This window comes from Amblyraja radiata, chromosome 20 (genome assembly GCF_010909765.2).
Source record: "Amblyraja radiata isolate CabotCenter1 chromosome 20, sAmbRad1.1.pri, whole genome shotgun sequence".
Taxonomy (NCBI): Eukaryota; Metazoa; Chordata; class Chondrichthyes; order Rajiformes; family Rajidae; genus Amblyraja; species Amblyraja radiata.
In genome coordinates this window covers 24,522,627-24,535,420 of record NC_045975.1, presented here as the reverse complement: position 1 = coordinate 24,535,420, position 12,794 = coordinate 24,522,627, and the positions used below count along the sequence as shown (strand labels likewise).

The 12,794-nt window shown below is 45.2% G+C and overlaps 1 protein-coding gene across 7 annotated transcripts in view; it reads left to right on the top strand.

Annotated features, from left to right (window-relative positions):
* Window positions 1-12,794, top strand: part of myrf (myelin regulatory factor) — a 162,942-nt gene that overhangs the window by 122,331 nt on the left and 27,817 nt on the right. For all 7 annotated transcript variants that reach the window (XM_033039065.1, XM_033039067.1, XM_033039064.1 and 4 more), the window contains 2 exons: window positions 9,272-9,472; window positions 11,812-11,920. In XM_033039065.1, coding sequence (XP_032894956.1) covers window positions 9,272-9,472; window positions 11,812-11,920 — 310 coding nt within the window. The remainder of the gene's footprint in view (window positions 1-9,271; window positions 9,473-11,811; window positions 11,921-12,794) is intronic.

Genomic DNA, 12,794 nt, shown 5'->3' with positions numbered 1-12,794 from the left:
TGCGGGATTCCTCTTGAATCAACTCCAGTTTAAGAAAATGAATGAGTCAGTAACAGCCAGTGGTGAGTCCTTAAAAAAACCCTAAACAAAATATAAAAACTCTTGTGTTTGTTACATTTTTTAAAGCCAATTTATGGCTGTTAATAACTACCAGCTGTCTGAGCTCGGGGAGGGAAACCCCTGACTTCTGGCAGCGATACAAAGCTGACTTGGGCCAAAGAGTTTCAACGTGTCGGAAATCTCCGTACATTCACATTTCCTAAACAAACTCTCTGGGATTGGAAAAGGAAATGGAGTTTAAATAAACATTTGGGAAGAGATTGGATGAGACAGTAGCAATGGGACTTGGCTGCCCACTGCAATAGACACCTTCCTCTCCAGTTAGACACAGTGCTGGAGTAACTCAACGGGGCAGGCAGCCTCAATGGACAGGCAACCTTTTGGGTCGGGACCCTTTTTCAGTCATTCCTCTAGTCTGTTATAGATTTTCTTGACTCCACCAGTGTAATGTTCCTCTCTCCCAAGAGTTCAAGAATTGTTCATGTAAAGGGGCTGTCCCACTGCGGCGACCTAATCTGCGAGTTTAGACGAGTTTGCCCTTGACTCAAACTTGCAGCATGGTCGACATGAGGTCCTAGGAGGTCACTGGAACTCTCGTTCATGATCGATGGAAGTTCCTGAATACTCGTGGCCTCAGCTAGGTTGCGGAAATGTTTTCGTCATGTTGAAAAAATTTCCGCGAGTAAATTTCCCGGTCAGCATGGTTCTTTTTGACTCATAGTGCAGTGGAGTGGGGTCGCTGTTTAGTTACAGGCAGTCGAGGGCAGCCGTAGGCAATCTCTTCTGCAAAACAATTTTACAGTTTTTGCCGAAGCTAATTAACCTACAAACCCGCACGTCTTTGTAATGTGGGAGGAAACTGGAGCACCCGGAGAAAACCCACGCGGTCACAGGGAGAACGCGCAACCTCCATACAGACAGGACCCAGAGTCGAACCAGGGTCTCCAGTGCTATAGCCAGTGGCGGACTGGGTCTAAAAATATTGGTTGCCTGGAGACAAAGGGGGCCCACCCACAACTACAATGCTATCATTTAACAGGGACCCACTTGCCATCACTTGCTATCACTTCATCAGGGGCCCACTTGCCATCGGGCAAGCTGACACCCTGGCCAGTCCGCCACTGGCTGTAGCAATGGTTACCGCTGCACCACTGTGCTGACCAACTTGATCCCTTACTGTTTTGTTATCAAGAAAAACAACATTTTTATCAATCCCAATAATCCAATGAAACTGCAGGAGACCTCGTCCTTCCTCAGCCTTCTCTTCTCTGTAAACCACAGGATGTAAACCCCAACTTGTGTCACTGCTTCTTGATGTCAAATCACTCTTTCTATCCTCCATAATCCTGGGTTTCTAACATATGTCTTTGTTCAATAATAATTTAAGACAACAACATCAATTGAAAATACGTAGAAACAAAGAACTGCAGATACTGGTTAATACACAATAGGACACAAAGTGCTGGAGTAACTCAGTGGGTCAGGCAGCATCTCTGGAGAACATGGGGTAGGTAACATTTTGGGTTGGGACCCTTGAAAAGACTTTCATGGCCGTTTACCCTCCAGAGATGTTGCCTGACCTGCTGATTTATGTTGTGTCCTGTTGTGAACGCAAAATGAAAGACACAAAAAGCTGGAGTTACACAGTGGGTCTGACAGCATCTCTGGAGAAAAGATACCAATATTTCAGTTCCTTCCTACACATAAACTGAAAGACCTTCTAGTCTGGATTACTGTTATTTTTTTTGCCTTATTTATTGTGTTTTTCCTTAGAGTCTGAATAAAATAAATGTTTAGGGTTTTGCAGGAGGGAATTTTTTTAAAGAGCCCAGCATTAATCTTCATAGCGTTAATTTAACGTCAACTACTTTGACATCCTTTGCTTAATACCAGTACATGCTGGAACAATAAATAGTTCCAATTTATCAACGTGTGGCTAGGCTGTGACTGAGCACCATGCATGCAAGTGAGAACCCACCCCCTTGACACTATTATTATAAGGTGATCACTTTGTCGGTATTGGTCATTAAAACCATCTCTGCAGCTGTGGTCAAACATACGGAGCATCAGCGGGAGAGTTGCTGCCTTACAGCGCCAGAGACCCGGGTTTGATCCTGACTACAGGTGCTGTCTGTGTGGAGTTTGTACGTTCTCCCTGTGACTGTGTAGGTTTTCCCCGGGAGCTCCAGTTTCCTCCCACACTCCAAAGACATACAGGTTTGTAAATTAATTGACTTCAGTAAAAATTGTAAATTGTCCCTCATGTTTAGAATAATGCTAGTGTTCGGGGTTATCATTTGTCGGCGTGGACTCGGTGGTGGCGAAGGGCCTGTTTCTGCACTGTGTCTCTAAACTAAACTAAACATCTGAATATTACCCTAGACATGAAGAGCAGTGGTGAGGCAATACATGGAGAACCGTGTTTAGATTTGGTCAACCTTTAGACTTTAGAGATGCAGCGTGGAAACAGGCCATTCAGCCCACCAAGTCTGCGCTGACCAGCGATCCACGTACACCAGCAAAAGCCTACACACTAGGGACAATTTACAAATTTTCCCGAAGCTAATTAACCTAAACCGTCTTTGTTCGTGTTTGGAGTATGGGAGGAAACCGGAGCACCCAGAGAAAACCCACGTGGTCATGGGGAGAACGTACAAAACGTACAATCTCTGTTACTATAGGGCAAGGTACATTTGCGCAGGTACATGGATAGGAAAGGTTCAGAGGGATAAGGGCCAAATGCAGCTGGTGGGACTAATGTAGATGGGGCATCTTTGCCTTCTGTGAGTGTGGCACAGTGGCGCAGCTGAAAGAGCCACTGCCTCGCAACACCAAAGACGCAGGTTCAATCCTGACCTTGGTTACTGCCTGTGTGGAGTTTGCACATTTACCCTGTGAGCCCATGGGTTTCTTCTGGATTCCTCCCACATCCCGAAGACATGTGGGTTTGTAGGTTAATTGGCCACTGTAAATATTCCCAGTATGCAGGGAGTGGGGAAGAAAGTGGGATAACATAGAACTAGTGTGAATGGGTGATCAATGGTCGTTGTGGACTCAGTGGGCCAAACAGCCAAAGATGAGAGGGGATAGAATTAATAGGAACCTGAGGGTCAACTTTTTCACACAGAGGGATTTGGATAGATGGAACCAGCTGCCAGAAGTGGTAGTTGAGGCGGGTACTATAACAACATTTAAAAGACATTTGAACAGGTGCATGACAGGAACGGTTTGGAGGGAAACGAGCCAGACACAGGCAGGTGGGACTAATGTAGATGGGGCAGCTTGGTCAGCATGGGCAAGTTGGGCCAAAGGGCCTGTTTCTATGCTGTCTGACTATGACAAGCATACTTGTTTTTGCTGTCTGTGTGACCTAGCTGTGTACAAACTCGCTGTCACATTTGCCTGCTCAAAGTCATCGTGTGTGTGAGCTGGGACATTCCTGAAGGACGTGATAAGGTCTTATGTAAATGGAAGCCTTTCTGTATTGTTAAGATATTAATGCAAGGAACAACACCTTGCTACAGGGCACTGCCAAGGTTGAAAAGGGTAATATGGAAAGTATAGTAAATAAGGAAGTAGTGATTAGATAAAACCAGTACTAGTTTTAAAAACTGGTGGATTACATGAAGGAAGCACTGTGAAAAATAAAAAGTTGCAAAGTTTTCAAGTCTTGAGGAAGAACTAATTAGAATGGAATACTACCAGACCATTATTAATGAACAACATAATATAGTTATTAATAATATCCAAATGATATTAACTATATTATGTTCTTCAATCTTGGTCATGTAGTCTTCCATTCTAATTCTGCTAAAATAGCCAAATATTATTTAGTTATTATCAATATTAACTGAGATAGCTCATCCCTCTGATTCAGGAATTGACAATAGGTCATTGTATTTTGTGGCTAACTATGAAATTATTAGTGCCGCTGAGGTAAATGCTGGCTCTATTTATCATTCCAGCGGCAGTATATCTGGGGACTTCAAGCAGCTTTATCTCAGGATGTGGCTTGCGGACTGCAATAACTGCAGCATAACTCATGCTGCAATAGACTTTGCATCATATTGTGCAGAGGAAGTTCGAGTTAAACTGGAGGGTAATTCTCTCCAATTTCAAACCTGCTTAAAAGCAACTGTTAACAAATATTCAGGTTTAGACTTTTAGACTTTAGAGATACAGTGAAGAAACAGGACCTTCGGCCACACCAAGTCCACGCCGACCAGCGATTACTCCATACACTAACACTATTCTGCACACTATGGACAATTTTACTACTTACCGAAGCCAATTAACCCTACAAACGTGTACATCTTTGGAGTGTGAGAGGGAACCGCAGCACCTGGAGCAAACTCATGCGGTCACAGGGAGAACGTGCAAACTCCGTGCAGACAGCACCCGTAGTCAGGATCGAACCTGGGTCTCTCGTGCTGTAAGGCAGCAACTCCACCGCTGTGCCACTGTCCCACCCTAAAGTTAAAGTTTAAACACCACTATTCTCCAGATAGCATTTAATCTGCCCTTGCTTTCATCTATTCCTATAATACTCTTTCTGATCCTACCCAGGAATTTATAAGCACCTTCTTGAAGGATAAGTACCAGCGTTTATACCAGCAATTCTGCCTCTTTTGTAATGAATGAACATAATTTGCTTTTTTTATAAAGTTACTTTTTCTTTTGCTGGGCAATAATACAGTTTGTACAAGTGTTGGCTGATTGGCTGACATGCCAGATGTCAAAGGGAAAATCCATCTCAGGAAACAAAATACACATCTGTTGGGTTTATTTGTGAACCGATGCCCCTGACGTGCCCTGTGCCACATTCTATACGGGCAGTTGAGGAATCCAGAGAGAAGAATCCACATTTCTCACTCCCTCGTACCTTCTGGGTTGACATCACTGGTGTCAGCTTGCACTCCGTCACCAGACGGATAAACCTTTCAAGTTCAAGTGAGTTTATTGTCATGTGTCCCTGTATAGGACAATGAAATTCTTGCTTTGCTTAAGCACACAGAAAATAGTAGGCATTTACTACAAAACAGATAAATGTGTCCATATACCATGATATAAATATATACACACATGAATAAATAAACTGGTAAAGTGCAAATAACAAAAAGTGGTTGTTAATAATCAGAGTTTTGTCCGATCCAGGTTTAATAGCCTGATGGCTGAGGGGAAGTAGCTATTCCTGAACCTGGTTGTTGCAGTCTTCAGGCTGCTGTACCTTCTACCTGAAGGTAGCAGGGAGATGAGTGTGTGGCCAGGATGGTGTGGGTCTTTGATGATACTGCCAGCCTTTTTGAGGCAGCGACTGCGATAAATCCCCTCGATGGAAGGAAGGTCAGAGCCGATGATGGACTGGGCAGTGTTTACTACTTTTTGTAGTCTTTTCCTCTCCAGGGCGCTAAAATTGCCGAACCAAGCCACGATGCAACCGGTCAGCATGCTCTCTACTGTGCACCTGTAGAAGTTAGAGAGAGTCTTCCTTGACAATCCGACTCTCCATAATCTTCTCAGGAAGTAGAGGCACTGATGAGCTTTTTTGATAATTGCGTTAGTGTTCTCGGACCAGGAAAGATCTTCAGAGATGTGCACGCCCAGGAATTTGAAGTTCTTGACCCTTTCAACCATCGACCCGTTGATATAAATGGGGCTGTGGGTCCCCCTCCTACTCCTTACAAAGTCCACAATCAGTTCCTTGGTTTTGCTGGTGTTGAGGGCCAGGTTATTGCGCTGGCACCATTTGGACAGTTGCTCGATCTCTCTTCTGTAATCTGACTCATCCCCATCAGTGATACGCCCCACAATAGTGGTGTCGTCAGCGAACTTCCAGAGAGTTTCACATCATAAAGGTGCAGATTTATAGACATTTTTATGGGATACAGCTCTGGTGAGTTTCATGCCACAGCTAAAGGGTTTTAAAGAAGTAGAAGGGGTTAATGGTCAGTTGATTTATTTTGTAGTTTAGAGGGACAGCGAGGAAACAGGCCCTTCGGCCCGTCGAGTCCGTGCCGATCAATAATCTTAGGCCAGCACTGTCCGACACACTAGGGACAATTTACAATTTACAGGAGGCAATTAACCTGCAAACCCGCACGTCTTTGGGGCGTGGGAAGAGACTGGAGCACCTGGAGGAAACCCACGCAGTCACAAGGAGAACACACAAACTCCACACAACACCCGAGGTCAGGATTGAACCCAGGTCTCTGTTGCTGTGAGGCAGCAGCTCGACCACTGCCATAATATGGGTGGGTTTGAGGGAACTGTTGAAACTGTCGATGAATGCTTCCATTATTTTTGCAAGGTGTTTGAATTGCAGATGTAGAAACATGGAACTGCAAATGCTGGTTTACAAAAAAAGACACAAAGTGCTGGAGTAACTCAATGGGTCAGGCAGCATCCCTAGAGAAAGCATGGATAGGTGACACTTCAGGTCATAAGAAGACGTCAGTGTTCCAGAAGACACCTATACATGTTCTCCAGAGAAGCTGCCTGATGTACTGAATTACTCCAAAACTTTGTGCCCTTTCAGGGAATTGTAAATTGTAGATACTTTTAGCAGGTGGACTTAAAGCAAACTTGGATCAGTCAGTCTGTTTATCAAACATTCGTCTCTGCAATGTTATCTGTCTAACGTGCGTATGTGTGTGTGTGCGCGTGTGTGTGTGTGCGTGTGTGTGTGTGCGTGTATCATTGTATCATTGTCATTACATTACCCCAAACCTAACCAATTTACACACAGATGTATAGAACTTGAACAAAATGCCTTCAGATGGATGTTCATCCTGCAGCTTTAAACTTGAGCCAGCCTTGAATTGCTGTAACCAGCAGCCTGCAACTGTAACATATTGGGCACTGCTAAAAGACTTTGTGATCCCTTTAATAGAGGAGTACGAAACTCTGCAGCTTCTTTACAGAACGTAATGGATTTAAGAAAGGGTATTTGGAAAAAACGCTGTTGTTAGTTGTTCCAAGGCTCGCACGAAGCTTCCAAAGCAAAGCATTACATTGTCTCCATGTATTATCAAGCTCCAGCGCATATTTCCATGGCAATTGCGGTGGTTAAAAGTGGAAGAGGGTTTGAAGGGACGGTGGGGTGGGGGAATGGTTGTTCCATCAAATGACTCCTCAGCCCTCTCACTGTTTGGCAGGCGTCGTGGGCTTTGGCTGAATTCCATAATATCTAGATATGTAATTGAAGCCTGTTTCTTGTCTGTTATGGGGGTGCCAGTGCAGTCTTCTCCTGCTTCCTATATTGGACCTGTGCCAAACCCAGGCAGGGAAAGGCCATATTTATGTCTACACCAAAGTGTACACCAAGTCTCTGTCACCATCAGCAGTAGTACAGGCAGAGCTACCATTCACCGTCTATGGCAATGTACATTTGGCAATTCCTCGTTCAAACGTCCAAATCTCGGCACACCAGAACACTACAGTCAAGAGCAGCGCGGTGGCACAGCTAGTAGAGCCATCACCTCACGACGACAGAGACCCGGTTCGATCCTGAGCTCGGGTACTGTCTGTGTGGAGTTTGCACGTTCACCCTGCGACCAAGTGGGTTTCTTGCCACATCCCAAAGATATGCAGGTTTGTAGTTAATTGGCCTCAGTAAATTGTCTCCAGTGGATGAGAACGTGGGGTGACATAGAACTAGTGTGAATGGGTGATCGATGGTCGGTGTGGACCCAGTGGGCTAAAGGGCTTGTTTCCATGCTGTACCTTCGAACTATACGAAACAGAATCCATGCAGGGTTCCATAGAAACAGAACCAAATGGTGTTTCTCGTAATGGGAATAAAAAATGATGTTAAATGCTCTCCTTTCCTTAGTCGGATTGAAAGAGTGAAGTACCTGCCGACTCACCTCCTGATACTGCTGTTCAGTTTATGAAATGTTTTCAACATTAATAACCATGATCAAAGGGTTTTTTCCCAGATCTGTCTCCAAGTAGCTAGTGCTTCTGCCCTGATCCTGCTGGATGTGCCCTCACTGACGTTCAATGTAGTCTCCTTCAGCAGCAGAAAATAAATCATCTATTTTGGATGTCGTTAACTGGACAAAGGAATGAGATCTTATCGCTTGGGAAGCAGAGTATTGTCTTTCTGTGGCCATGCCCATTTAGTTTAGGGATACAATGTGGAAACAAGTCCTTCAGCCCACTGGGTCCATGCAGATCATCAGTCACCCATTCACACTGGTTCGATGTTATCCCATCTTCGCATCCACTCCCTACACACGAGGGGCAATTTACAGAGGGCCAATCAACTAACAAACCCGCATGTTTTACGGATGTGGGAGAAAATGGGAGCATCGAGAGGAAGCCCATGCGGGCACAAGGAGAATGTGCTAACTCCACACAAAAACACCACATGAGGTCCAGATCGAATTACTGTGAGGCAGCAGCTCCACCAGCTGCGCCACCGTGCCACAACTATACCAGTGACGTGTGGGTGAGATTGTTGTGGGTGGATAGAGCCCATCATGAAGCCTGCCCAGTCATGACCCCTCAATACAGGGGGGTGAAGTTCTACTAACTCCCTCCTCCCCACCAGGTAGGACTGACTGTTGCCTGATCATGATTCCAGAGGCATTGACCCACTCTCTGGCACTTCTCCCAAGTTTGTCCCAGACCCAAGCCAGTGGACACTCCAGGCCAGTCTACCAGGGGCCATCTCCAACCATGTATTCCACCGATCCACTCCGTGTGCTCTTCCCAACTTCAGCCGTCTACTGGTCACTAGGAGTGGGGCCCGGTTCATTTTAACTCAGATCAGAGCTCATTGTTGCATTCATTGTTTTATCTTATGCTAAAACTAAGCACAGACTGAAGATCAAACCTTCAACTGAACAATGAATAATCAGCCATGTCTAGAAGCAGCTCATTTCAAATTGGAGATACTGAAATCTGAAGATGCATTAAGACCAACAGAAATATAACTGTAAATCGAAAGTTAAGGGGGGTGGGTGCCTGGAACGTGCTGCCGGGAATGATGGCAGAAGCAGATACAATAGTGGTGTTCAAGGGTCACATGGATATGCAGGGAATGGAGGGATAGGAATTATGTGCAGGCAGATAAGAGTTGGTTTTGGCACCATTTTCAGCACAGACATTGTGGGCAGAAGGGCCTGTTCCTGCACTGTACTGTTCTGTGCTCTGTGTTCTATGAGCTTCTTGGCTAATGTGTAAACTTTGTCGGTATTCCCTACAGGCGTCAAACCCTGGACAGTTTGAGAGCGACACAGATGTCCTGTGGCAGCGTGGCCAACTTCCGGACACGGTCTTCCACCACGGTCGAGTGGGTATTAACACAGACCGTCCTGATGAAGCGCTGGTTGTCCATGGCAACGTCAAGATCATGGGCTCATTAATGCACCCATCAGATGCTCGGGCAAAGGAGAACATCCAAGAGGTGAGAGGGCAGCACAGCGGCGCAGTGGTAGAGTTGCTGCCTTACAGCGCCAGAGACAACGTCTCATTCCTTTGTTCGATTCTGACTACGGCTGCTGTCTGTAAGGAGTTTGTATCTTCTCCCTGTGAGTGGGTTTTCCCCGGGAGCTCCAGTTTCCTCCCACACTCCAAAGACGTACAAGTTTGTAGGTTAATTTTAATTTAGTTTAGTTTAGAGATATAGCGCGGAAACAGGCCCTTTCGGCTCACCCGGTCCACGCGACTCCCAGCGGTCCCCGCACATTAACACTATCCAACACCCACTAGGGACAATTTTTACATTTCCCAAGCCAATTAACCTACAAACCTGTACGTCTTTGGAATGTGTGAAGAAACCGAAGATCTCGGAGAAAATCCATGCAGGGCACGGGGAGAGCGTACAAACTACAAATTTGGCTTCAGTAAAATTATAAATTATCCCTCAGGATAGTGCTGGTGTACAGGGTGATTGCTGGTCGGTGCGGACTCAGTGGGCCGAAGAGCCTGTTTGCACGCTGTACCTCTAAAATCTGAGGTCTGAAGTAAAGAGTGCAAATGAACTTTTCTTGAAAAGGTTATTTAACCATTAACCATTAATCAAGTTTCTCAAGTGAACACTAAAGTGAGAGAAAACCTTCTGAAACATTAAGAATTTCCTGAGACTGCCCAGACTTACGGTGAAAAACTTTGTTTTGCATACTATGCAATTAGACCAGAGAGAGACTAAAGGAATGACAGAATATCAGAAATAGAAACATAGACATAGAAACACAGGAAATAGGTGCAGGAGTAGGCCATTCGGCCATTCGGCCCTTTGAGCTTGCACCGCCATTCAATATGATCATGGCTGATCATCCAACTCAGTATCCTGTACCTGCCTTCTCTCCATACCCCCTGATACCTTTAGCCACAAGGGCCACATCTAACTCCCTCTTAAATATAGCCAATGAACTGGCCTCAACTACCTTCTGTGGCAGAGAATTCCAGAGATTCACCACTCTCTGTGTGAAAAATGTTTTCCTCATCTCGGTCCTAAAAGATTTCCCCCTTATCCTTAAACTGTGACTGCGGGATGTTCCAACATCGGGAACAATCTTCCTGCATCTAGCCTGTCCAACTCCTTAAGAATTTTGTACGTTTCTATAAGATCCCCCCTCAATCTTCTAAATTCTCACGAGTACAAACCAAGTCTATCCAGTCTTTCTTCATATGAAAGTCCTGACATCCCAGGAATCAGTCTGGTGAACCTTCTCTGTAGTCTCTCTATGGCAAGAATGTCCTTCCTCAGATTAGGAGACCAAAACTGTACGCAATACTCCAGGTGTGGTCCCACCAAGACCCTGTACAACTGCAGTAGAACCTCCCTGCTCCTATACTCAAATCATTTTGCTATGAATGCTAACATACCATACTAAAAGAGAGCTCGTATCCATAGGACTGAAATAAAAGACCATGACAATTTTCTTTGAAAGAAAGAATGGAAATGGGCCCTCCGACTGACCAAGTCCACATCAACTATCGATCATCCTAGTTCTATATTATCCCACTTTCTCATCCATTCCCTACACATTAGAGGTAATTTACTGAGGCCAATTAACCCACAGATCTTCAGGATGTGGGAAGAAACCGGAGAACCCGGAGTTAAACGGTGGGACAATTCTCTCCAATTTCAAACCTGCTTTGAAGCAACTGTTAACAAATATTCTGGTTTAGACTTTTAGACTTTAGAGATACAGTGAAGAAACAGGACCTTCGGCCACACCAAGTCCACGCCGACCAGCGATTACTCCATACACTAACACTATTCTGCACACTATGGACAATTTTACTACTTACCGAAGCCAATTAACCCTACAAACGTGTACATCTTTGGAGTGTGGGAGAGAACCGCAGCACCTGGAGCAAACTCATGCGGTCACAGGGAGAACGTGCAAACTCCGCACAGACAGCACCCGAGGTCAGGATTGAATTGGGTCTCTAGCGCTGTGAGGTAGCAACTCTACCAGCTACACCACTGTGCGTCCCATTTGCGAAGATAAAGAAAACTTTAATGATTCAGGTGTGGGTTTCGTACAATGTAACTCCGTCTTTTCCTTTCAGAGAAAGTATGTGCTTCTTTTAAATGTAGTCGTTCCTTTGGACTGGGTTTGAATTAAATGTCGTTCCCAGAAGCATAGACCAGTGTGCATTCCTCTGCACTGTGTCTAGTTCATGGGTTTTCCAGTGTGATGGGTTGGGCAGCGAGGCAGCCTTGTGTTGGATCATTTCATGCAACTTGATTTTTGGGGAGGGCATCTTCAAGCTGTTTTTCTATCATGGCAGGTGGACACCACAGAACAGTTGAGGAGGATCACACAGATGCGGCTCGTCCAGTATCAGTACAAGCCAGAGTTTGCTGCCACAGCAGGCCTGGAGAATGGTTCTCAGACAGGTACGCTCCAGTTGGTCGGAGGATGGAAGGGAAACAATTGCTTCCCAGGTCCCATGGTTGTCTATGGACTTGGCATTCCAGGCTTCATGTGGATGTGGGGTCAATAGACAATAGGTGCAGGAGTAGGCCATTCGGCCCTTCAAGTCACCACCGCCATTCAATGTGATCATGGCTGATCATCCCCAATCAGTACCCCATTCCTTCCTTCTCCCCATATCCCCTGACTCCGCTATCTTTAAGAGCCCTATCTAGCTCTCTCTTGAAAATATCCAGAGAACCGTCCTCCGCCGCCCTCTGATGCAGAGAATTCCATAGACTCATAACTCTCGGTGAGAAAAAGTGTTTCCCCGTCTCCGTTCTAAATGGCTTACCCCTTATTCTTAAACTGTGGCCCCTGGTTCTGGACTCCCCCAACATCGGGAACATGTTTCCTGCCTCTAGCGGGTCCAAATGCTTAATAATCTTATATATTTCAATAAGATCCCTTCTCATCCTTCTAAACTCCAGAGTATACAAGCCCTGCCGCTTCATTCTCTCAGCATATGACTGGCCCGCCATCCCGGGAATTAACCTTGCAAACCTACGCTGCACACCCTCAATAGCAAGAATGTTCTTCCTCAAATTAGGGGACCAAAACTGCTCATTCCATATTTTTTTAAATATTTTTTATTTAACCTTTATTTAACCAGGAGAAGTCTCATTGAGATTAAAAATCTCTTTTACAAGAGAGTCCTGGCCATCATATACCCAGCACCCTGAAAGTTGCCATTCAGGTTCCTATTAAATCTTTCTCCTCTCACCTTAAATCTATGTCCTCTGGATGCTGATTCGCCAAAACTGGGTAAAAACATATCTAAAAGTGCATTCAACCTAT